Below are 27,114 nucleotides of genomic sequence, written 5' to 3'. Positions count from 1 at the left end.
AACATAACATGACAAGCTCTGCCCATTTAGTAGCTGTATTGCCTCTAGTATCTGGTAGACATAGCAGCACACCAAATCCCCTTCAGTTGAAAATGATTTAATAGTGATGTAGAAACAGTAGAAAAATGCATAATATTGCACATATTCATTGAATTGCACTTTCTCAGGGTACAGATCTTTGCATGGACATATGTGAACTGGTAAATGGGTTCTATTGTCTGATGGTGGGAGGCTAGTTTGAGTCATCCTGACATTTCTTGAGCATTTAACAGTACGATTACCTACATAAGAGCCGCTGTAATAAAATAACTTCAAGTATTCGGCAAATACCTGCTTTGTAACGGCGTGCAACTTCTGTATCATTGCTACATAATCGTGTTTGTCTTCTTCACCTTTTTCTGTCCAAAGCTGAAGGCTACAAGTCGTCTCTGCTGTAAGACTGCTACCACACTCCTTTAGCACTGTATATAGCCCTTCTACTCTTGCAGGTTCAGTGCACAGTCATTTGTGTTGGTTGGTAGACAGATGTTTGGTATCTTATAATTGTCTACTGTGAGAAAAAGAAGCTTCATTTTACAAGATGAAACTTTTAGTAAGATGACAAAATAACCATTGATACAGAACAACATTTCAAGTGTTAGCCAACGAAACATTAAACAAATGACTTATGAGTAGATTTAAGCTTAACTGTGACACAATGAGTGACTGAGAAGCAAGGCAGACTCTTAATGGACTCTATGGGAAATGTCAAAATAGCCTTTACTCTTTGTTGGAAAGTCAAAAACCAAACATTGTATAAGTTCTCTTAGAAAATATTCTGCCTTAGAAGAAGTCAAAACTTTATATATGTTGTTAAAAAAATCGGACCAAGCCCAGAGGACTCCGTTTTCAACAATTGTACCTGCTTCAAGAGGAGGGACCCAAACGCACATGTTTGAAATGTTAATTTCACAGTACTTTGTTTAAAAAGACGCAGATTCTTTAAAATATATTTTCTGATCATTATGTGTCAGTGTAGCCAACAGAAGACGACAGGACGGCTGAGGCAAAGTTGGCTGGCTAGTTGGTTGCTTGCACAGTGAGCCAAATGGAGAGAGATAGCGAAAGAAAGAGAGAGAGAGAGATAAAGGGACAGAGTTACAAAGAGGGGGAGGAGACGGGGGTTATTAACAAAGGCAGGCAGCAGACGTTCAGTCACACAGACAAACTGAGCAGGATGTTAACAGATAAGGAAGAGGGGGAGAGAATAGACGAGGTTATAAAAACAGCGCTGACACACTGCCATGTACTGTACTGGAGTTCAGTCTTTTTTACGCGTGTTCCTCTCAAAAGTCAAATGTTTGTGCTTTGCCGCAGGTGGGGCTGATGTCCATTCAAAGATTATCGCTTCGGTCATAAAAGGCCCTCCACATGGCGCCTCCTCTTGATGCCAAGCAATATGCTCTAAGGGGGAAACAGACCAAAAAGGGCATTGCATTTGAGGATAGGATAAGAACACATAAATATAAAGTGAAAGGTGAGTTTATCCAGTTTAAAAATCATCACATCCCTCCTAAAAATACAGACATCTACCCCAAAGCTCACCTCGTGTCTGCAGGTGTGTGTCAGTCCTCTTCAGCAAACATGCCAGAAAAAGGTTTGACAGAATTTAAAATGTTTTTTGTCTCTGCTTTCTCCTTGTGCAGTCTCAACTCAGTGCCCCTTATGAACTGATTTCTATCGACGTCCATCCTCTTATGTTGATTTTTTCCTTCTGAATACTCCTTCATCCATCTTTTGGGGATAACAGAGTATTAATTCACCCAAGAAAGAGGCTCTCTCCGAAGCCCTCATGTTAAATTCAAAGGAACCAGAGTTTCCAGCGAGCATGCTTTTTGGACTCAGTCTTGGACTTGCGTTTGGGGGTGGACGTGAACACTTCATTGGAGTAAGGCAGAGCAGGGCATTGTCGGCTGTCCAGCGGGCAAAGTCTCTTCATAAGGGGCAGCATCTTGTCCTCCTGTAGCTTGAAGTCCAGCTCGACGCTGTAAGACAAACATAGGAATAAGATCGTAAACATTTTTGGTACTTCAGTACTTTTAAATACCACATACTTTGACCTGACACAATCTGTTATCTTTAGATTGCATCAAAAAGCCCCAGAGATAATGAAAAAGTAGAACTAAATTCATATTTTCAGCTCAAAGTTGCTGCAAGCAGGAGAGACAGCAGGGGTGGTTGATTGACATAGATACAAAAAGAGAGAGAGCGTCCGTAAAGGAGACAAAATGATGTAAAATAAATATACATTGTTATTTTCTGACTGTTTGACACTTCTACGTACAAACATATAGGAAGGAGCCAGATTTTGTTTGTTTTCCGCCTTCCTCTGACTTCCTGTGTGTTTCTCTGCTCTGCCCTCCGTCACACTCTCTATGTCACCAACTGTTCTTATTCATAAGCCAGCAAATGCTGATGTCTTTTCAGGACCTCAGAGATACACGTTATGTTTGCTTCTGTTGCAAACAGATTTAGAGCAGAACAACGATGTCACCTGGGGCCTATATGTTTTTCTTATGATTCTTATCAGTCCAAAAACCCCTGGATAAATGCAGATGTCCATAAAATATGCAAAATAAGAAGAATACTTAAATTTAACAAAGAACACTTATTGCAGATAAAGACAACAACACACACTTCTTTTGGATTTTTGTGAAAAAACATCTCTCATTATCATCTTTTGTTCCGGCTCATCACATTGCTTTAATGAACATTTTATTCGCACCAGAACAATGTAAAGGTTATGAAATCAAAAGTAACAAAATTAAGCAGTTCTTTTATTTCATTTTTGTTCCATTTAATTTAATTTTTTTTATCACAACAGGTATTGATATTGTTAGATTTTTACCAATTCATTCAAATATTTAGAAAATATTTAAAGAATTAATTTTGCCTGATGTGTTCATTTTTTCCTTCTTTCTCACTTGACCTTATTTTTTTTTGTACCTTAACAAGTTTTGATATTGTTTGATTATTTTCCAAATATTTGTATTTATATATAGTCTATCTTTCTTCAATACATCCTTTCTCTTTTTCTTTCTTTCCTTTCTTTCCTTTCTTTCTGTCTGTCTGTCTGTCTGTCTGTCTGTCTGTCTGTCCGTCCATCCGTCCGTCTTACTTTTTCTCATATCATATATCTTAAAATACTTTAGATTTTGATGCTTATTGTTTGCTTAATGTCATAAGTCTATATAGCTATTAATGTTATGTAAAGCCCTTTGAATTGCTCTTTGTATGAACTGTGCCTTATAAATAAACTTGCCTTGGTATCATACGGAAGTTCTACATCCTGGCATTATGACAACTCTACATAAGAAGTAGAATTTTAGAATCTTTGATTTGAGTTCAGTGTTGTTTTTGCTGTCACTGTGAAAAACATTAGATGTGTCTTTTTGCGGCCCCTGTGGACAAAGCAGCACCTTTCTCCTCTTTTCTTTTCTTGTTATGTACAAACATACTGAGTGTGTTCCAACATAAAACCCTTCTCCTGTCAAATGTATCACCTAATGTGAATATTTTGGACTCCAACCCAATGGCAGCAGTGGCAGGCATTAAAAACACCATTACAGAAATAGCCAATCTCCTCGCTGATGGTCTAATACGACCTCGGCTGTATAGAGGCATCAGTTTTAAAAAAACCCTCGCAGTAGCTTTTCAATGCAAAGATTTGTAAATTTCAGATGTCAGCATTAGAAAATCAGGTTTATTCATCTGAAGTTAGTGTTTTTCTTTTTCATTTTATGACTCAGTTTTTGCCTTATTTTTCTATTTTAGCAGTCAACTGATGTCCAGATGGAGGCTGGGAGGAAGGCACATGATTCAAATGCACCGACAGACACCCTGGCAGCACATATCTCTTGCGGCACATATCCATATTTCAGAGACTCCTCCGAGTAATAGAGTTCCTTTGCATCATCTCTATATTTTTTTCCTCCTCCCATGCAGTCAAAGGGCTTTTCCTGCATAGATTATACTCCTATCCAAAAAAAGAGTGAGAATGTGGGTTGCCTGACATCAGACTAAACACATGTGCCAGTATAATCCCAGGGCTGGTCATCGTCTGATTTGTCCCAGCACCGTAGTTGAACTCTCTTTCCGATTAAATCTTGCAGGCCTGGGAGAAATGTGGGGCTTAATCCCATCCAAATGAAACCACAGAGAGGCCAAACAGACTCTGATTAACTGCCTGTATTCAAGCAAAGGATAAATGCATTATCATACACCATCTCCCTTCACTTTATTACTATTGATTTGTAGTGCACTGTTAATGTATTTATTCCCAGAGTGTTCAATAAATTTCGAGAGCATCATAGTGGAAATAAAGGAGAGTGAATCATATGCTATTTGCCTGCCAAAATGACACTGCCTGCAATTTGGTTTTGGGCATTTTTTGATTCATCCTCATTTTTATTTCTAATGCCAACATTACTCAACACATATCAAAAAGCACAGAGCGTACTACAGGTTACGAACCTCATCCCTGCCATTCAAAGTCAAGAGGATTAAAGGTTGAAGGGAGCACCAGCGCTGACAAAAGAGTCGACATGTGACACGCCAAGGTCAAACATGCCTGTCCTGTCCTTGTCTGCCGGCGCACAAACAGACGTTGAGACACAAAAGCTTGGGCCGATAGGAGGAAGCTGCTTTGATGGGCAGCGTAATTAGTTCGCTGAAGGATATGCTATACTCAAAGTGACATAATGAATCCCGGGAACCGTCCTCACCCTTAAGATAAGTGTCAGTTAAGAACAGAGCTCTATTAAAGCCTTCAGGGCAGAAACAGGATGGAGGGCTGGATAGGAGTTTGGCAGGACGAGATTTCCAATGAATCCATGGAAGATTAAATAAAAGGGGAAAAAGACACAGGAGTGGGTTTGTGCCTGCGTGAGACTTAGCATCATTTCTGATGTGAGATAAAATTTTAAGCATGTTTTGTTTACTCAAAGGAAAGCCACTTGTTTTGCACAGCTGTGCACGTTTTTCCTTTTTTACTGTGCATGTCTCCCTTTTTGTACTCACAGGTTCAGAACGCTGCATGCCTGAAAATGAGGAACCCAGATGGAAGCCTTTATCTTGACAGAACTGCTGTTTCTTGCAGTATTTGATGCACTTGTTTTACTACATCCCTTATTCATATCATCCATTGTTTCATTTCCTCCTGCTTTTATCTCTATTTGTATCTTTTGTTTTATGTTGAATTGTGCCTTTTTACGGCTGCTGTTTAAAGAATGTTGAGTTGACAGAAAGCATAGAGCAGAATCGCAGCGCCACACAGAATAGCCTCAGCAATTATTAAGCAATTAATCACTTGGCAGATCACTTCAATTACTGTACGGTATGGTGTGGACAAGCGCCTCAGTGGGAAGCTAGAGGCAGCGGTGTGCAATGCAGGTGGCAACAAGGCACCAGGTGCTTCAGCAAACAAAAGCCCTATATCTAAGATCATCTCAGCACACAAACAGATTGAAGCGGCTGGAGACAGGGAGGCTTTTCTAGGGCATTCAGCAAAGCAGATTAATCACCTCTTTAGCTATGCAGTGTGAGTAGCTGGGTGCTGTGATCAGTGGCGAGCAGTTTGTTTGTCTGCGGTCGTGGTGTGTTGAGCGCCATTCAATGATTGTTGCTCCTGGGAGGGATTCTGCTGCTGTGAGATGTCTTTTTAGCACGGCATACTCAATTCATCCCACAGCGTATACCTGCTCGCGACTTCTCTCTGTTCTCTCTGCTGTGAATTTCCCTTCGGCCATTCACAGTTCGGGATCTCCACTTGACAAGACGAGTGGTTCAGGCCCGAGAATAGTGTAACATCTTCAGAACTACATGAGGGAGCACAGTAGATGAAATCACCGGAGAGTGACACTTATTTCCTCCACTGACAGGCAACAGTTGAAGCAGAAACTCCCCCACAGGTTATGTAAATGTGATGCAGAAATTCTTTCCCTGTCATGTATACCAGATTTAAAAGCCATTGCCGTTGTCTATTACATGGCTGCTCCAGAGACACACAGAGAAAAAAAAACAATCTTATTAATGAGAACAAAAAAAAAGGAAGGCAATCTTGACAGTTCTTCACCAACCACTGCTTCGCCATTACAGCATGGGACACAAGTGCTGATTAGCTGCCGGGGTCTCATCATGTTGCATAACAGTTGTCTTTCCCTGAACTTAACTGTTTCTCAAAGTCATTGTTAGCTCCAAATTGGAAACATGACGTTGTGCACTTTGATTCAAATGCTGGCTCGTATTCAACACAGCATGATGGGAATAAAACCCTCTAATGCTTTGATCTGAGCATGTTGTTAAACTGGGCTCCCTGCTGTACCCTAGGTGGACTCAGTGGTAGGCCAAATATACAGTAATTTGCAAATGATGCTCTTATCAACATGAGCCCAAATCAAAAGCTTCCTTCTTTTTGGACTTTCTAGCTATTTGTGTTTTCCCATTTTGTACTACTGAGATGACCACAAATGAAACCATTTTTGGTATCATTTTGAAGCCAGAGGAGGGATTTCAGATGCATCTTATAGTGGGAGTATACTAAGTCTTAGGTGACACATAGTTTGGAGTGTTTCTGCTGCTTGACTAGGCCTTTAATTCTCCTTAGTATCAAAAGATTAACACCCATGTATCTGATTCTTCCATAACAGGTTAAAGTTACTTGCATATCTACTTAAAAAACTGTAAAATATAAATTAACTACAACTTCCAAAGTGCAGTTTTGCAAAACAACAAGAAGAACCCATTCTATTATCTTCTTTAAAATTCTGTATAGTTGGGAATAAAGAGTGGAAGCTTTTATAGTGTCTGAAAAACAAACAACAAAATCTGCATCTTAGATTAATAGCTCTTTAGTTCTGGGTCGGTTGTGTTTTAACTTTATTTATTTGATTATACACAAGAATCAACATTTCAGTTCACACAACAGTACACATTACTGAGCTAATTACCATTGTGTTCCCTGGGCAGGGACTACAGCAAAGATGATGGTGTGTTTTGTTCTCAGCTATAACAACTTAGTGTGATGAATTTTAAACCACTTTGAAGGACATCTGCATTTTAGTGGCAGCCAAGGGTACTGGGCACTGAAGTACTTTCAGTGGTCAGCCAAGCCCAATTACAAACAGCATGCTATTTCTCCTAACTAATATCTGATGACATCAAAAAAAGTCATATAGGATTTTGAAGTCATTGTGGAGAGTCTTTTGCTTCTGTCTGTGTTCCATACAGGGATGAGTCCAGAGGCTTGGTGAGAGGTGGCATGAGCCCTGGTTGACATATGGCCACCCCTGGTGCCACCCCAAATGTCTAAACTATGATTGGCTATTTGCTACGGGTGTAAAAATCCATCAATCTAGATCCATCCATTGATTGGTTGTATTATAATCCAATCAAGTCGATGGAAAGTCTTAACATCAGTTTATGCCAATAGAACAAGTGAAAATTTGCTTGGTAATATATCTTAAAATAAGACCTAATATTTAGAAAACTGTGATCTTAAAATTAGCAGGGAAAACTTATTTGAAGCAATATTTTACCAGTATTTTGAAGCTTAGTGTCTCAGAATAAGCCAGGAATATTAAATTTCATGTCAACTTCTTCATTTGAGATATATTCACCTTAATTTGAGTTGTATTCTAGCGGCACTTCTCTAGGTTTAAGACCATCTTGTACTTGAAATAAGATTACAAAGTTTAATTTGAGCATATCTGTGATGTGATATAGATGTAGAAATATGTTGTATGTATTCAAAGAAAAGATAGGTCAAGAGACAAAACTCATGCAATATGCAAACGGTGTCATTGTTGACCCCCATGCTGACGTTAGCGTAGCTGTGGATGCTGCTGCCTGCTTAACACCTTTGACCAACTTTACTCCAATGATGCTATTAAACTTTTTCTTTTGTTGGTACTTCAAATCATCACTCTGGTTATACACCTCCCTTTCAAGTCCTTAAATAATCAAGTTTAGAAGCTTCATGTGATGCCATTTGTTTGTGTTCCTTAATTAAATGAAAGATGTACACTAAGGAATATAACATCTACTTGGTACTCTAATATTTGTAGTCAAAGTTAAAATGTTAAATGGAGAGAGAATGGTAAATAAATGACATTTCTTTGTATTGTAATGCCACCACCCTAGTTGAAAACCAAGGTGACGCCCTGCCTTTAATATTTTATTTTTATTTTTATTGAACCTTTTATTTAACCAGGTGAGTTAACTGAGAACCAATTCTCATTTGCAATAATTACCTGGGTAAACTGAAAACATTCTAAATACTTGATACCAAAAAAGTCATGTAAGAGAACATGTAGTCTTTTAAAAATTAGGGTGATGCCACCCATTAAAAGATCCCCTTTATCCCTGTGTGTGATGGGCAGCATCAATATAGTTATTCCCCTAATTTATCGTCCCAACATCCAGCCTCTCTTTCCCTCTCCTTCACTTGCCATATGCATGCCCTATTTGTTACAGTGATGTATTGGATGCTGCAGTGTACAGGGGGTGGGTGGAGCCTGTCAGGGGAGAGCCAAAGTCTGGATAAGACCAATAGATTGACTACCTTAGCTCAGCAGCTGCTCGAGTCCTGAATTTATCGGACACACCGGAGAGGCTGGACTGCTCTGAAATTAAGGGCTACATCTCTGGGGCTGCTAATCTTGGTTACAGATGCAACATGCAATTGTTGTCTATCTCTGAAGGGTAATTGGTCTTCTGGTCCCATCCTGCTTTTATTTCCTCGTTTTAATTTGCTCCACTGTACTCATGGCCTTCTCATCAAGGTGTCACACAGAATGGTTTGTCTGGCAAGGTGATTACTGCTGCCCTGTCAACAGTTAAACTCCCTGGATTAACAGACTATTATAACAACAGGGATGCTGCTGGTGGCAATGCACAGCAGTCTACGCAGTGAAGTGTTTTACATGACAAGGAAAAGTACATCTGCGGATGACAGCAGACTGAAACAATAATTAAACAATCTTTTCTCTTGTTTTTAAAGCTTTTGCAGCTGGGTTTTTCCTGAAAATATATTAAACACCATTTGCTGAATTTAAGATATTTATTACAATTGCTTTGGCAGCAAGAGATAGGACTGGGATGGATTACAAAACCAAGCTTGCCAACTGCAGTTCTGCTCTTTTCAGTCACTGTAAAGAAGCAGTTGGATGAACTGAAATAAACAGCTATTTAATGATACAGAGCACAGATGAAATGATAATCTTCCACATTATTAGCACTCTGCAGAGTGCATCTTTTTTTATTAGCATACCACATGCTCTGGTTTAGTTACAATAGACTGAAAGCACGTCTTTTGCCTTTAAAAATTCCTCCGAGTTTGCTAATTAAGCCAAGCTGTTTTCGCTGATGTACAGAGTTGGCAGACTTTGTCTTATCAGGACAGTTGGCTTCTTGCTTCTGTCATACAAATTATGTAGCTGTTACATCTATGATGGCAGATGAAACAAAAATACACTACACTGCCCCATTTATCTGCAGCAAGACATGAATAAACAATAGGTCCAGGCAAAATCACACAACAACGATAATGTGCTGTGCAGGCACATTCACCACTCATTTACATAGTTATATATATACCCAACTGTACTTTAAACATCAGTACTGAAGGCCACACTGAGGCCTGATTTACCAGCCCCAATGATTTGAGGGGCGTGACCTGATTCAGGGCATGGTGCCATTGATTATTTGTGCATATAATCCTCAAATGCAATAAAAATGTAACTGCTACCAACTGAGTAGGAGCCTCCCCAACATGGGATCGTTAATATCAAACATGCTTGATATTTACAATTCCAGATCGGACTGCCTCTGACAGAATACCTCCAATTACCAATGAGAGGAGCAGACCGGGAAGCGTCTCCATTATAGCTAACAAAAATGGCGGCGAACATTAACACAACCAGCAAAGTGGAACATTAAAAATAAGACCAGCTTGTTAATCTTTCCTTGTTTCATGTTGTTCGTTGCAAAACAGAACACACGCCAGAATAGCCAGCTGACATTGCTCGTCCTCCATATTCGTTTATCCTCTGAAGTCACGTTCGATCAAGCAAGTTTCTCGTGTCTGTCGAATCACCACTGTGAAATGGTTGCCACAAACATTAAGTGTGTGGTCTAGCTGTCTTAAGGAATTGTCTAGTGTGTGTGTTCAGTGGATTATAATGTGAAAAATTGGTCAAAACTGTCCCTACGTGTGCGTTCTCACAGTTTTTAAATTGGACAAGATCTAAAAGTTGTCTTGTGTGCGGCCAGTATAAGTCTTAAGGGTTAAACCTATGAAAATAAACCAATGTTTGAAAAATGTGGGCACAGATGGACGGCACTCCTCTGAGAGTAGAGTACTGTAACACAAAGAAAAGAGGACGACACAAGATAAAGTATGCTTAAAAGTTGATATAAATACCTCTGTCTTACAGATTGCGCTTTTATTACGAATCATTTTGTATGTTTAATGAGATTACTTGTGATCAGTGCATGATACTATTATCATGAAGAGGTCATTCTCTTCTTTTAGAATCATTATATACTTCCTGGCAGTGAAAACTCCCTTATTCTGCCATGCTAAACTGGGAGAGTTGTTACTGTAGGTGTGTTGTGGGCTAAATTTCTTCTAATATTAAGCTCCACAAAAGTATTTAACATTCATCGCTATTACCTCTGACACACACCAACACTTCCAGGGTAGGGTTATTTCAGTTCATTAACTTGTAGGGGACTTAGGTTACAGTGGAAATTACCTCTATGTGGACGATGATGGCGTGTTCATATTTGTGTTAACTGTAACCCAGTCCTCACAAGTCAAGTCAAATATATTTATAAAGCACATTTAAAAACACAGCAGAAGCTTACCAAAGTGCTGTACAATACATAAAAAACTCAATGTGAGACCAAACAAGCAATCATTTAAAAAGAGACAAACAAACGACAAGGAAAGCACAGCATTGGAAATGAGAGCCTATTCAGGGCTAGAGGATTCAAATGCTAAAATATAAAAGTGTGTTTTGAGGCGAGTCTTAAAAGAGTTGACAGAGGGGGTGGCCCTGATTGAGGAGGGGAGGCTGTTCCAAAGACGCGGGGCCTTTACACTAAAAGCGCGGTCGCCCTTAAGCTCATATCTTGACTGGGGAACTGCCAGTAGACCCATGTCAGAAGACCTCAGAGGCCTGGAGGTTTTGTAAAGGCTCAGGAGGTCAGTTATATTAGGTAGGGGCCAGACCATTCAGAGCTTTAAAAACAAAAATCAATTCTGAAGCGAATTGGAAGCCAGTGGAGGGAAGCCAAGACGATTAGAGTCATCTTAGTCTCTTCTTGCCTCTATTCTTTGAGCCTTCCCAAATCTGAGCAATTATACCATAGTTTGAACATGTGAATGTATAAGTAATGAAGACAAAAAGAAACAAAAGTCAATTTATACTCTCTTTAAAGCTCCTGTGTGGAGCTGATTTTGTCCTGTACATGTGAAAGCCTTGCTCTGTTCTAACATTCAATTGCCTGCTGTCAAAAATGTAAAAAAAAAAAAAAAAAGGCGGTTTTAGCAGCATGCAGTCTGCCCAACACCTACCCCCTCCAGAGACTTTAGAGATTTAAGATAACTATATGGAAATAGTCTTATGCTCTTTTGCTTTTATAGGTCAAACAGAGTTCAGTGTATTAAATTTAGTCTGTTTCATAACCAGTTAAAAACTCCTCACAGCAGCTTTAAATGTATGTGTCTATAAATATGTGTAGCAATGGGCCATGTTCAAGCTTCAAATACTGTGAGAAAAGAGTGGGACCCATGACTGAATCTTGAGGCACACCAGAAGAAAAAGGGGAAACAAACTATTTTCCTATAGCTCTATTGAGTAAAGGACAAATCAGGCTAAACTGCTCTGAATGCAGCAAAGAGAACAAGAAGTACCAAAATAGATTTCTTTTTAAGGTATTCAGATTTATTCAGAAGTTGTTTACTGGTTTGAGGAGAGCTGTCTTTAAAGGGGTTTGCCTCAACTCCTTCCTCCTCTCTGATTTTCTGGCTCAGTAAAGTCCTTGGGAATAAGATAGGAAATAAAGCATTTGGAAAATTGATGCCGGGGAAGAACATTACCATGGAGATAATAATAGTTTTTGATCTGGGGTGTAAATTTGTCCGGGAGAGTGGGGCTTTTCTTCTTTAATTACAAACCTTATCCTTGTTTACTTCAACATCTGTAAATGTGGTGAGAACAGCTGGGTGAAGGATTACTGCAGGTTAAAGTCCATCTGTTGTAATAACGTCATTTAGCACAGAGTTAGTCTCTCCAGATTGGTTGGCAGATAGGATTTGGAGGATCTTTTTAGGTTAGGTGAGACATCAGGTCATCCGGAAAGCAATTGCCTAACATCTGTCGCTGTCTCTGACAGCAGAATCAGCTTTAGGTCCAATAATGTGGTGACGCTGATCCTGCGTGTTTGATTACCCTTGCTAAAGGAGTGTTGCTGACGAGTGGTGATCTGATGTTTGCCTCAGAGTCTTAGGTAGCAGAATCTTATTCTCTGATGGCAACCTCAGCCTCATTCTGTGCAGGCTAAAACTGTTTTCCACTTTTATTGACTATAGTTCACAGCTGCTCTCTGTTTTGAAATGGTGTGGAGGAGTGAGACTGCCTGTTGTCTATAGCATCGTGTCTCTGTTATGCTGTTGTGTTTTTAGAGAGACATCAGGGGGGAATACTTTGTTTCTGCTTTTTCTTCTTACAACACATTGGATTGGATAGACACAGAGTTCAACATGGTAAAGTCTTTGGTTTTGATCTCCAGACATAAGGAAGGCAGTGTCAACATTTAACAGCTTTAATATTACAGGTATCTGTAACTCAAAACTTCCCAGTCCAAATGAGCATCACAGATATTTACTGTGACATTCATCCTCTTCACAATTGCCATTTCAGACATCCATTACTGTTGTTCTCCCTAACATCGTGTCACAACAGCACCAGTTATTGCTTTACATCACGTAGCATCAAAAGACTCGCTGTCCACACTGTATCTGTCAAATCTACACTTCTGTTATGTCATGTAAACAAACCATATATATCAGCTGGAGACGTAAGAGATGAAAGAGTATTTTTCTAGCTTCCTACTCATGAATAGAAAAGCAGCACGGCTCTCAGTGTTAACACAAGTTAAAGCACAACACAGCAATTATGGATATGAACATTATTAATGTGCCACAATCTCCACTTTGTTAAACAAGCCAACAGGCTCTAAAATCAATAAACATCTTACAGGATACTTCTACTGTCTTAGCAATATCCCTTCAGCTAGCTGCTTTAGGCTGTTGTTGTGAAATGAGGATGTATACAGGTAACTCCTCATCTGAACCTCATGAATTAACAGTTCCTCGTTCATGTCTGCGTGAGTGACAGGAATGAAAACAGAAAAGGCGTGTTGGAGTCAAAACGGCATATTGCTTGCAGCCAGATGCAAAAACAACAACAAAAAGGGCAATCAGGCTGATATAGTTGATGGCACTTGCATACGTCACATACTGTTTGGACAGAGTCTAAGACTAGTGATGTCACTTATGCCTTTCATGTGTCATGGGCTGTACATTTTAAATATCTACAACAATGCTTTTCATATCCAGAAGGAATATTATAGATATCTGAGTTAGAGTTCTCCTCAGGAAAATCTTCACTCCAGTTGTTACTTGTCTTAATTTGAGTTTCAGGCATCCAAAATGAAAAAAAATGTCCAGATATCTTTCTCAAACACATTGTGGCAAGCACATTTGTCATGACAGATATCTGCATTATGGCATTACGACCAGTAGAATGCAATTCTAGATATCAAGAAAAGTTGTGATTGCATATTGTAAATAAACGCCTATAAATGAGTGATGCATACCCACTGACAGACAAGGACTCCATTCTTAGATAAAAAGGTTTATTGATAATCAGCTTCTATTTTAGATCACCATAAAAACATTTCATATTGTTAAAATTATGTTTTTCTAGTCATAATGGTGATTGGAGATATCTGAAATAGAAGATGATAGAAGAAGTTGATCTCTAGACATCTTAAACTTTAAGTCTTCTAGTCAAAATTAAGGACATCTAAAATGCACATTTTGACTTGAAAGAATTGACTCACAGACTCTTGAAGAACATGTGTATCTAGTCTAGTTTCTGAATGTTTAAACAGTAGCTTATATTTTATTGGGATTCAAAAAACATCCTCAATTTAATTTTGACTTAGTGAAAAAAAGTTTGACATATCCTGGAAAACAATTACCACTAGAAGTACCTTAAATATTTATTAAAGCTCCTGTGAGGAGTTTTAAGCTGAATATGAAATAGGCTGAATTCAATATTTATGTCTCTATGTGACCTAAGAAAGGCAAACAAGACCGTTTACAAGAAGAGTGACTATTTTCATACAGCTGTTTTCCATTACTGAAACCACAGGCGGGGGTAGGTGTCAGACCATGTGATCAACTGCAGGCTGCTGATACAGCCTTTTTTTAGAATGTTACTCGGCAAAGATTCTGGATACGTGGTACAAATGACTGATAAAAGAAAGCAAAGTTAGATTTTTCATCATGAAACTTTAAGTTCACATGCACAGGACAAAAACAGCAAAGATCACTTTGTCCACAGGGGGTGTTAAAATTGACACAAACCTGAAGTTACTCATAGGAGCTTTAATTACAGATTCTTATTAGTGTAAAATATGTCTAATATAATCAAAATCTGCAATGTAATTCTTGATAAATGTTGAATTGAATATTTAATGGTTTGACATATGAAACACCCAGCAGCTCAAGTCTTGGTAAGTTTTGTCTGTTTATATCCTGGAGTAATTAATCAGTGAAATACACAGACCAGTGGATGTGTCATCAAAGGTCTACAATGTGAAGTACATTTTGTTATTGCAGACCATCCACAGCAACTGACCTTCAAACATGAAGTCCTTGAGCTCCATGACAGAACATTTTTGAATAGGGTTGCACAATATGATCTGTATTATACCGATATCGGCAGATAAAAGCGTTAAAAGTTAATAATCTGGGAAATTTTCTATTGGAAACAGACAGCAAATCAGCTTTTTTCTATGCTTGTGAACACTCCTCAGACAGGAACACGCCTTTATGGTCAGCAATTTAATTGTACCTCTCACGCATAGTCATCCTGTCAACACCAATAGTTCCTGAAACAAAGTCAGCGCAAGTGGAAACTTGTCAGCAGCCTTGACTTCAGTCATTTGACAAAGCTAGGAAATATAGCAGTGACCACCCAAAGGTAAAAGAGCTTAACAAGAAAATCATCGATTTCATTGCTCTTGATAAACAGCCTTTCAGCTTGGTGAAAGATACGGCCTCCAGAGGGCTAATGGTGTACTTGGATTGGTATCAGTATCAGTAAAGTATCAGTATCAGCCAAGTGATCCAAATTTAAATATAATGCAAACCACATGTTCATGGGTAGGTACACTGTCATCTATTTAATGATTAAGAGGATGTAATAAACACTCAGCATTGTTATCAAAGTTGTTAGGGGAAATATCACTCCGGCTTTGACATAATGTCTCAGCTGAACAGCACTGATGGAAGTAAAGAGTGATTGACATGAATATAGCTGAATAATACAAGTCTGTCTGGAGCAAAGCAGTCCATGAAAAGGATTTGAAGTGGTCAAGAGGATGTGTTTTTCACGAGAGAATACCTTTCATTGAGGTGATGTCACAGTGTAAGGTGTAACAGATTAAGGCATTACATTTTCTATGCCACACCAACTTTATTTCCCTGTGGAAAAAGGCAGAAAATCTATACATGACTCATGTGAAGGATCTGGTCCATTTTAGGATTTGTTAGAGGAAATTGAAAAACAAAACAAAGCAAAAAAATTGCTTAGTAAGCCACTTTTTCATGCCACTCAAAAATCAATCTGTTTGTATAAGTGGTTCTTGCGTGCGACTCAGTGATTTGTCATCCCCCCCTGGATCTGATATGAAATGTAGATCCTGCTTTTTCATTTTCCACAATGGTCTTACACCACAATCTAGGTCAGCCTGACACAATGCACTTGTCAAAGGAGGAGAGGGAGCGGCCTCTTCAAAATGTTATATAAAGCAAAAAATCCTGAAAAACAGTGTCCTTGTCCTGGACATGCTTTTCAGGCTTTTTCCCCCCCTGCTCTCTGCGGTAAAAGATGTGCACAGGTTTGTGCCCAGGGGGATTTGAAATAATCAATTTAAATTCAACGAAATAATCAAAAGGGACATTCCTTCTTCTCTTTCTGTAAAAACAGAAGGTATTGTATGACAAGAGAAGCAGAAAGCAGAAGTTAGAAACTTTCAGGAAGGAAATAAAGCAGTATTTGAGGATTATTGGCCTCTGTAGAAAAGAGCCAGAAACCCCTACTATAGAAGGAGTATGTTCTGTGTTTAAGGGTCCAATCAGCCGCCTGTTTCTTTGTAGAAAACAAGGTGACAAGAGGGGACAGCATCTGAGGTTCACACTGACACATGGCACAAGGTTACAGCTTGAGCAGATTCCCCACCTGCTTCTGAGCCACACATAAGAACACTTACACAACAAAAAAAAGCCATCAAACACATCAAAGGTTTTTTTTAAGAACAGAGTTAATCCACTTTTTCTTTCTAAGTAATTCAACATGCTTAATCATTTTTTAAAACATCTCGAGGCTGTTGAAAATGAGCCAGCTAGCTTACGCAGGCCCATTTACAGAAACGTTAATTAATGCTGGTTATCCTTATAAATAAAAGAAGGCATGAAATAGCACCAGATAAAATACTAGATCCTCACATACTCTGTGACTCGGTCAGCTGTATTTCCCATCATTTCTAATTCACTTCTCCCTGCTGTGTGTGATTACTTATTCATGAGAAGGATGCCATACATCCCCCAGAAACCCTCACAAGTGAAACTGGAGGTATTATTTATTCCTTTATCCATTGTAGAAAAACATGCTATAGGGCAAGATCCCATATAGTGTATATATGAAGTACTGCATATGCATCTATAAGATATTCTGTCCACATACCTGATGCTTATTTTATTCATATTCTCTTCTTAAATCCACTCTCTGCAGCACACAAAGCTCTTATCTTCATTTCATTAATATTTCTGTCCTTATTAAACAAAGCTGTCTTTCCTTAGAGTTAATGTTCATGCTATATAGCCTCTTTCTACATTTTCTGTACGTGCATCACCACAGCCAACACCTCCCGCTCCAGCAGAACGGAATAATCACACAGAAAACAGCATTAAATGCAGCATTAATGACACGCTAGCAGTGAAAAGGGGCCCACCTGTAAATGATGCATGCGCTGTTTCGACAAGTGTCACAATTTGCTGTGTCTTGCCCTGTTCGGTAGGAGAGCCTGTGAACAGAGAGATGAAAAGATATATGTGATCTCCAGTGGCACGCTTCAGCTCCATATTCCAACACCTGTGGGCATCAGCTATCAGCCAGTTTTGTTCAGCTGGCTTTTTTTTTTATTCAATTTTTTACCCTGTGTTGTTTATCCCCCTCAGTTGAGAATGCAGCAGGAGCTCTGATCGTGCAGTTCTCTCAGATTCGGTTAATAAAGTGGGCAGACTTGCCGACTTCACTTAATGGGATTACTTTGCTTTGCTATGACTTACTTTTAAAATGTGTTCTGTGTCTCTATTCTATATAGGAAATAGGAAGTAAAGAGAAGCTACATGCTGCATGAGTCATATGTAATGAAAAATCAATGCCTTTACATTCTGCCCTGTACTGAAATGTGCTTTTTTAAAATGTCTTATACAACTGAATTTGCTACAGACACAATGAGCATCATGATTCAAATAAGCGACTCAACAAGACAAATTGCAGCAGCTCTGTTTATAGCAAAGGTACACAAGCCCAAGGGTCTGGTGTCTTTAAAGGAGTTGTAATTTTTTATGTTGAAAGACCTCAGCAAAGGACCAACGTAAACGCTCTCTTGAGGCTGAGCAGCGGCATATGTGTGCATATGTCAAAGAGGACACATTAATTAAAGTCTTCCTTTTTTTCTTAGATCTTTCACTCCTTGTTTTGTGTGTTGCAGTTTTCAAGCACATTTCGTGCATCAGCTTACATAAACATGCAGGTGTGCGTTTTGTTATTCAGGCTATACGTCCCCTGCATGCAGTGGCAGACTGCAGTACTATGAGTACGACGGGAGGGGCTGTGTTAGCGCCTGCACATGTAATTGCTTGCCGTCACAGTAGCCCTTCGCCCTGTAAGATGACATGCGGAGGGGTCGCACTCCGACTGTTCCCCGTGACATGAGAGGTGACCTCATTGGGGAGGGGGGAGGGGAACAGAACAGCCTCAGTGCGGATCGAAAATGCTGATAGGAGCTCAAGGTCAGGGGGTTCATCCATCCTGCCCTGTTCTCAAATGAAGTCTCTTTGAACAGCTGTGAGCAAGGACAGTAACTCACTGCACAGACAAGGTCTACGCTAGTGCTGTGCTGCTGCCTGGCTTTTCATGTGCAACCTTTATAAAGCTTCGCTCTAATAATCAAAGCGTATTAACCTAAATTTATAATCACTGCGTATGCTCAGCTTCAAAACCACTTCTTTTTTCCCATTCAGGGTAAAATGTTCGTGACCCAATATGGAGGTAATGTATTAAAGATCATTTCTAGTCTCCTCGCAGGAGTGCAAAATCTCTGAAAGACGTTCTCTGGGCTAAATGTTTGTTGGCAGAGATTCAGTGCTGTGTTGTTTGCCCACGTCAGCTGTCCTGGGATATGTCCTGCCTTCGTCAGTCCTGCTTCACCGTCCACACACACCCCCTGCCTACGTGACTGTTTCTCTGCCTGCCTGAGCACTGATGTTATTGTATATTATTTATTGATGACCTGTGAGCAAAAGCTACAGTCAGATCCTCCTATGCATGTTTGTGTATGCTGTACAGCCACAGCACAAATCTGCACAAGTTGCTTTTTTTGTACCATTTAATTACAACATGACTCAGTCCCATGACTGAAATGATGAGTATCTCCATAATGTGTGTATATTGGATATCTTAATAATACAGGAGGCCTGGGATTAAAATGAGTCAATTTTACATTTAAACATCAAAATGCTGGTCAGCACTAGTATTACTAATTGGTTGAATTAATTCCTAATATTTGTATTGTCATAGGCTTAAAATACTGGTCATATGTTATGTCTAAGCTATAGCACAGCCACTAGCAACTCTAGCTTCAGTTAATGGCTACTGCTATAGTACTATAATACCCTATTACCTGTGGAAACAAGCAAAAATGACATCTTGGTACTTGATACTTTGGTAATTAATGTGGTGATGACAAGTTAATTGTTGTTTTGTGTATTTTGGGCATTTTTGCCTTTGATGATAGGACAGCTGAAGAGAGACAGGAAATCTGGGGAGTAGAGAGAGTGGGGGAGGACATGCAGCAAATGGTCGACCAGCTGGGAGTTGAACCGACGACCTCTGCAACGAGGACCGTAGCCTCTATACGTGGGGAGCTTAGACAGCTAGGCCACCAGCACCCTGATAAGTTAATTGTTGATGATGATAATGGAAGGTCTTAAATTGTTTGGTTACTTCATTGTAGATGTTCCTTATTTTACACAAAAAAAACCTTTGCCTTTACACTGCTTGGCAGTGCCTGCATCCAAATGGACTTGAAGCACTTTGTTACTCTTACTGATCTTGTTTCCTCTTGTCTAGATCTTTGCTTGTGTTGTCCTTGTTCTCGTATGTACGTCGCTTTGGATAAAAGCGTCTGCTAAATGACATTGTAACATTGTAACATCTTGTACAGTGGTATAGTTTGGCAGAATTTTGACTTGGAGAATGGTAGGTGAGATAAAGTTGCACATTGGCTGTTTCTGGTTAAACTGGTATATAACCACATCACTGGAGTAATGCCTAACCAGTTCAGGACTGTGGACATTGACCTGCAAGGGGGACCAAGGGTTGGTGGTGCAAGCTCTGCTAGTGTTAGCCACGCTCTGCAAAAAAAATTTGTCTAGCAGAATTAAATAAATTGTCAGCTTTGACTGATTCCTGAGTATTTTCCTACCTTCAGACTAGTTGGACAGTTAGAACTTATATTTCAGTTTTAACAACATGGATATTGGTGTCTTTGGAACATTCCTAGTTTAACACTTTGGGAACTGTTAAAGATGAGGTCATACGTCTCATCACGATCATCTCTCTCTCTCTCTTAATCTCCCTCTTTACAACCCCAACTCAGTGGAGGCAGATGTGTGTCTAGTCTGGTTCTGCTTGAGGTTTCTGCCAGAAAGATTTTCCTTGCCGCTGTAACTAACTTGCTAAATTCTGCAAAGTGCTCTACTCATGCGAATTAAGATGAGGTCAGACTGAGTCCTGTCAGTAAGGGAGAACTGGATCCTGGCTTGATGTTGGGTCTTTATTAATAATTTAACATAGAGTACGCTGTTTCTAAAAGCGTCTTGCTTTAATGTTTGTTGTGATTTGGTGCTAGACAAATAAAGATTGATTGATGATTGATTGATACGTTGTCTAGCTTTACTTTAACAACCTCTGAGATTGATATAACACATAGAAACTGCTCAGGGTTTTAAGATCTATTACACTTTGATTGCATAAGAAACTAGAACAACTGTTATCTTTTTATTCATAACCTTGATCCAGTTCATCAGTGCTTACACCAAGCATGATCAAGTGTCACTTACCACATTTCTTTGCATGCTCAAAACCTCAAGAGAAGTGAAACAGAATGAGCTTTTTTGTAGTTCCTTTTTGCAGCACTGTGGTCACAAGAATATCATAATTTTTGTGATTCAGGAAACTTAAGGAGATCTGAAACAGAGCACACGCACAGGCATGACTTGAGTTCCTCTTGTCATATTTGCACTAGCTCATGCTCACGCTCACGAGGGAAAGCAAGAAAAACTCATTTGCAGAAGTATGTATGTATTTGTGGTAATGTTATTTCCAATGTTAACCGTGCTGTGGAGATAGCTTCTGAGAATAAAATGCTCTCCTACAATCATTGTGCCTGTACTCTGACTGGACCCAAAGCTTACCTTCTTCTTTTGTCAGTACATTTTTTGCATTTATCAGTCGCTTCAAAAATCCCTGAACAACATATTTATTCCCCATAAGAACAAGGAGACTGTCAGTTTGTATCAAAGTGTAGTTCATAGAAGGCTATCTGACAGTTAAACCTTGCAATAAAGGAACAAGTATTTGGGAGAAGGCAGGCTTTGCATGCTTTCACTGCACCTCTCTAATAATGCAGATGGAACACAACAGAGTGGAGGCACTATAGCAGGCACAGCTTTGTGGAGATGAAAGGCAAAGTGTTACGAGGCTGCACTAATTGGGCCTTTAAAACGAAGTTCCACCGAGCCACACGAGGGTGCCTTGTTCTCCACTGGATATGGATAAGACTTAAACACAATTAGCTTTTTGTAGGAGTGGGTTATAGAGATGGAGCGTATTGAGTCTTCCAATTGAAGCATTGTGAGAGTCTGATTGTGGACATTGCTTGAGGACTTTCTAAAGCTAACATATTTTCCTTTACAGATATACATCCGTATCTGAAGAAATATGGCACATTAATATTTATCCGATCTAAAGTTGCTCTTACATATAAACAGATTTGTGATTGAATTTAATTCACATAGAGGAAATACTTACATTTAGTGTTGCATAAGAAGCTTCTGGACTGTAATCAATGATATATTTAATTACCCCATTACTTGTACTTTTGGCAATGCTAGCAGTATAGCTTCTTCAATATTGAGGCTGGGCTGAACTGGGTAATTTTATCATTTAGTGTCAGGATATGAGATGATATCTCAGTTTCCATTTGGATGTGCGATATATAAGAGAATGTTTTATGATTATTTATTGTTGCCATTAAATAATTTTATCAAGTAAAAATAGCTTTAATTTACTTAATAACAAGCCTACACATTTGGGCTGTATTCACCATTACATGCCAAAGAGAAGAGCAACAAGTGCAGCTGCAACAAGCTAAAAAGAGTACACCTGATGTCACCTGTGTGTATGTTTTTCACTGTTTCATAGAGAGGGACCTTTTATGACTTGCAAAACATGGGCTGCAAGTATTTCAAGAGGACAAAAAAGTCCTCAAGTTTAACACAACAGATTTTACAATTCACCTTAAAAGTTGACGTCTCAGAGGAAATACGAATCAGCAGAGGCTGCAGCTAGCACAAGCATCAAAAACCGGTCAGTGGTGTAGTGCCAATTTGGTAACTGCAGAATGGTTACCAGAGAAGCTAAAACAGTTTAGTGACATAATCACTGAATTTTTGCCAGCTAACGGCATACTTTGAACCCAGGCTTAGGCTGTTTTTGAAACGGCCTGCTACATACTACCTATTAATGTAGTAGTCAGCAGGTACTTTCCTGAATCAGTAAACATCCGTGGAGTTTTGGCATACTACAGATTTTGCTTTTGTTCACATACTACATACTGAATTTTGGCCAAATCAGTACGTACTTCTAGTATGGTAGGCGGTTTTGAAAACAGCCATAATGTCCTGAGTTGCAGTTACTTTGCAGGTGTGTTCCTTCCTACCCTGTTGATATGATCTCTTTCTGATTTTACCTTGAACACATGGACTTCTGACAATACTCCAGTGAGAATGCTGAGTTTGACAACCCAGTAACTGGATGAAGGCTTCGACATGAACAATAAATTATTCCATGCACAGTAGTGCTCTGGTTCTCAGCTAAAATAATACGATAGTTGAGGAGTCATGGCTGTATTTTATTTTTGTGTTGAAAATAGTGATATCGGTTAGCTTTTCGAAGTGTAGAATATTCAAATATTAAAGCATCTTTGCTCACTAAATCTTAGGTTGTCTTGCCCACAGGTGAGCATAAACTACACATTTAATAATAAACAAAGATGTAACAAAATTCATGATATATAGAAAAGGAATTCTTTATAAAAGCCTTGACCTTTTATCTGCCTCCTTTATGATATCAACATTTTTGAAAGCCTATGACTTTTGATTGTGTAAAAATATATCAGCAAAACTCATGACATCACCATGAGGCTCGACTTTACAGCGTTTTTGGTGATACTAAGTCCTTGAGATGCTAAAGTAATATGGCAAACCTGCTAAACTTCGATATGTTAGCATTTTCGTGAGCGTGTCGGCATGTGTAATGAATCACTTTGCCTAAGAATAGCCCAAAAAATTGCTCTCCTGTGTGTCACCTCTTGGAATAGTAAAAGAGGAATTCCTGCCCTTTTCAAAACTGGCAACGGTTATGTTAGGTCATCATTTTAATTGTCATAGCAGCACTACACTTAACGAGTCTGTTGCTAAATTTAGTAACTCGGTGATATTACCAAAACTAGAATTGATGAGGCAGAGAACACCGACTGTGCTATGTTTGGGCCAAACTTATCAAGATATACAAAAGTGAAAGCGTGAAAGAAATAACCAAACACTGCTCTTTGAAACATCCATCAGAGTTTAGACTCAGCCTCAAGGTTCAGCTCTGGCATTTTATCCTTGCTGTATTCGCATGTGAGCAGTTTTTTTAAGAGGATGAAGGGTTATACCAACATTATCTTTTGTTCCTCTCCTTTGGTGTTAATTTTAGATGGAACAGTTTAAAAGTAGGGGCTGCACTTTTGTCTTGTTGAGCATCAGTTTGACTGGTATGTCTTGGTTTTGAACTATGTTGATGCTCATCCTGCTGTAAGACCTGTTTCCAGGTCTTAGTATAACACTGGAGGGTACAGAGTTGTCATGACCGAAGAAAAATAAGAGTCAGCTTGTGGGACACTTGATTTACCCTTTAGCTTCTCCTCACAGCACACTGTAAATGCATGAACTTTGTGTAGTGCAAAGTGTATTTATGCTTGTTTGCTCGTATTAAAGTCTGTACTGTAAGGATCAGTGAACTTACCCTTCTCTTTGTGCTTCACCTTTCTCTAGCTCTTGAATAACTCCAAGTAGGACCTTGATGGTCTCCTGGCTTGAGTTTATGAGGCTCTCCATGGCCTGCAGCTGTGCTTTGATATCCTTGTCTCCAGATAAGGGCATTATCTGCTGGCTGCTCCCCATGCCTGGGGCTACCGTGTCTCTCGGAGGAAAGCCCTCGTCCCCCCCGACTGTTTGCTGGAGTTTAGAGGAAGCTGACACATGCCTAGTCCGACACTGCCCTTGTGACTGTACAGAACATTTGGCACTATGGGGCAGTGTCTGTGACTGCTGTTCGTTAAGCTGCGTACCCTTTTTCCGTTTACAGCTCACAGAGGGACTTCCTAATGAATCCACCTGTGTCAAAGAGTTCCACGCCACAGGGCCCGTTCCCTTTGACTTGTCCTGTGAAAACTCTGAGTTAGCCAGCTGGCGCTTTGAGGAGGTGCCAGCGTCCTTGTCATCTTTGGGTAATCCTTTGTGTTTGGTCCGGGTCCCACAAACTTGGTACTCTTGTTCTCTTTTGGACAGAGGGCTGCATGGATGACACTCTTCAGAGAAATGCGAAGAGTCTGGACAAGAGGCCCCATCCACGCAGTTGGCACTGGAAAGCAAATCCTCTGTATCACTGCTGTCATCAGTGTGGTGAAGCAGAGCTTTTGTCTGCCCCACAATCTTCCCCTTGTACTTAGAGGACTCCCCAGCAGGTTGTCCGTCCTCTCCTCCTGCCTTTATATCACTCAAAAAACCATTATTTTGTCCTTTGTAATCTTCCACCAAAGCAGTATGTTTGAAAGTGTGTCCCTTTTTTCTCTCAAAAGGAAAAGTTTTGTATCTCTTAGTGAGGTCTGGCGATGTCTGGACGCCAGTACTCTTGGTGACGTTTGGAATTGAGCGTCTGGCGGGCATGGTCATGTATCTTCTGTGTGTCACTTTGCAAGAAATGGATCTGGCATGTTTCCCTCGAAACTCATTCTGAGCTTCACAGATATCCTTAAAACGTACTTGTAAGGCCTTGTTTCTCTTCTTCACCTGCTGCTTGCCTGATTCTTGTGTGTCAAGGCTGTGGGGGCCTGTATCTGAGTCTGAATCATCGGAATTTGAGAGAACTACGCATGTGGTGTCCTCTTTGCTCACCATATTTCCTGGAAAAGATAAAAGAGAAAGAAATCGGAGCATTAGTGTCACTCTGTTATTTAACAGGGGAGAATATGATCAATAATCACTCCAATGATGTACTACAGAAGATAATCTGATTCTTCTTCCTGCTGGGACTGTGATTTCACATTTCAGGAAGCCATTATAAGACTCTATTTAGGTCAAAGCATATGATCCCAAGTGCAAAATTGAAAGCAAAGTATTTATCTATACACAGGGTGAAATGTGTCAAAGTACTCAACTGAAACTTTAATACAACAAAGATAAAAATAATCATTTATCTTCAAGACAAACTCTCCAATTATGTGATAACACTTTTATCTTGTTACACAGATTATCAATGGGACATCTCAGAAAGGTTTGAAGTTTGAACTTTTCCTTTTATTAATATGTCTTACGTACATTTATACCCCCGGCCCTATTTCACTAGTTTTTTTTATTGAATTCCTAAGTCTTACTTCTGGATGTTGTAATAACTGTGTAACTGTGTGTTTGTAAGAGCAATTTGCTCAGAGAACTCCATTTTCCAGAAACCTTGGCGATCTTGCCATGGAGGAACAGCCAGTGCAAATTGAAGGAGTACATTTAGACAGCTTTGCCCTTGCAGCTGTGAACAAAACACCCCCATGTTGCCAAATTCAACCAAAGCTGTATCCCAAACTCAATTTTTCAGCAGCAATATAATTTCTAGCTACTGTATACATGTTATGTAACTTATGATTATAGGGCTGGGTATCACCAGGTCCCTCGCGATATGATACTATCACGATATTTTGCCCACAATAACGAAACTATCACGATACAGCAATTCTGTGATAATCAATATATTGCAAGAAATATCATCCACGATACATCACGATATCTGTGTCACTGAGGAAATTCAGAATTTACTGACTGCACTGAATCCATTTCACAGGAATTACAAAACATTGTCAATCAATTTCACATGAAAGACAGCCAAGTAAAACAAAGTATCTACTGCACATATGGTTCTAACAGAGGCCCTAAATAACAGAGGTCGCATCTGGCTGCCGGCCGCCTATTTGTGCCCCCTGAACTGTTATTCCTTCACTATATGTTTTGGTCGGGTCAGCATGTGTATACAGCAACTTGTCTCCATGCCAACGATACGCAGACAGCATGTTACCGGGTCACTTACAGTTCACTGCTGCTAGTGCAATTTTTAACTTTCACTTTCATTTTCTCTGCTGTTTGCTAATCCTCCGCTTTACACCATTTTCTTTTCCTTCTTCTTTTTATTTCCTTTCAAAGAGTACTCTACCACAGCACCCACTCTTATTCATGCTAAGCGCCATCATGTGGAGGCTTGAAGTAGTGACTCTGTAAATCAAAATTGTATCAGGCTTTTGTGAGAGAATCTGTTTAGAACGGCTGTATGTTTATTGTTTAAATATCGATATTTGGCGCCAGTGAATGGATAACGTACGGCAAGACGAAATCTTGCGGTATATCGTAGTATCAATATTTTGGCACACCCCTATATGATTATGGTTGTGGAGGTTTCTTGTGAAAAAGCAGCTACTGAGTCTTCATCATTTTTTCACCAAAAGGTTCATTCACAGAAACTTTGACCTTCAACTTTTCTCAAAGACCTTGAAAATTGGACAGCAGTTATTCATTTTCCTTACAGATTCAACTCAGAGTCTTGATTTTCTTACTATTTCCAACTTCTCTCTCCAACCACTTCTTTCTAACTTGTCCTCTTCCTTCCTGAACCAGTTGTGCCTGAAATAGCTCCTCCCACATGCGGTCACAACTCCATACCTCGCCCACTTTTTTTGCTCTGCTCGTGCTTCTGCTGCTCATTTTATTGCTTACTCTGCCAACATTTGCAACTACCGGTTATTTATAGTAGTTTGCATGAGCACGCTCGCCTTACTTAGCTTTATCACGCTCTTTGAAACGCGCTTCTGGATTAATTATTGTGTTTGCACTGAGCTCTTTGC

General features: G+C 39.5%; 1 protein-coding gene across 2 annotated transcripts; it reads right to left on the bottom strand.

Moving 5' to 3' along the window:
- Nucleotides 1-77: 77 nt before the first annotated feature.
- Nucleotides 78-26,825, bottom strand: insyn2ab (inhibitory synaptic factor 2Ab). Of its 2 annotated transcripts, XM_034682593.1 has the most exons (5): nt 26,797-26,825; nt 23,976-25,134; nt 17,350-17,421; nt 1,585-2,024; nt 78-1,443 (listed from the first exon to the last, which is right to left on the bottom strand). In XM_034682593.1, the coding sequence occupies exons 2-4, from the start codon at nt 25,127-25,129 to the stop codon at nt 1,841-1,843; spliced, it is 1,410 nt and encodes a 469-aa protein (XP_034538484.1). In that variant the 5' UTR covers nt 25,130-25,134; nt 26,797-26,825; the 3' UTR covers nt 78-1,443; nt 1,585-1,840. The 2 variants fall into 2 exon arrangements, with proteins under 2 accessions (XP_034538484.1, XP_034538485.1); XM_034682594.1 differs by lacking the exons at nt 78-1,443; nt 1,585-2,024; nt 17,350-17,421 and adding an exon at nt 20,806-20,873.
- Between the last annotated feature and the right edge of the window lie 289 nt (nt 26,826-27,114).

Source organism: Notolabrus celidotus, chromosome 4 (genome assembly GCF_009762535.1).
Source record: "Notolabrus celidotus isolate fNotCel1 chromosome 4, fNotCel1.pri, whole genome shotgun sequence".
In the NCBI taxonomy this organism is placed as follows: domain Eukaryota; kingdom Metazoa; phylum Chordata; class Actinopteri; order Labriformes; family Labridae; genus Notolabrus; species Notolabrus celidotus.
This window is presented reverse-complemented; position numbering and strand designations above follow the sequence as displayed.

Bases quoted from the DNA above. Each gene is read 5' to 3' on its own strand.
- insyn2ab (XM_034682593.1), bottom strand. From the start codon at position 25,129: ATGGTGAGCAAAGAGGACACCACATGCGTAGTTCTCTCAAATTCCGAT. The intron at 17,422-23,975 runs GTAAGTTCACTG...CTCTGTTCACAG, and splicing joins GGTGAAGCACAAAGAGAAGG to GCTCTCCTACCGAACAGGGC. The intron at 2,025-17,349 runs GTGGGCCCCTTT...TTTGTCTTACAG, and splicing joins AGCGCATGCATCATTTACAG to CGTCGAGCTGGACTTCAAGC.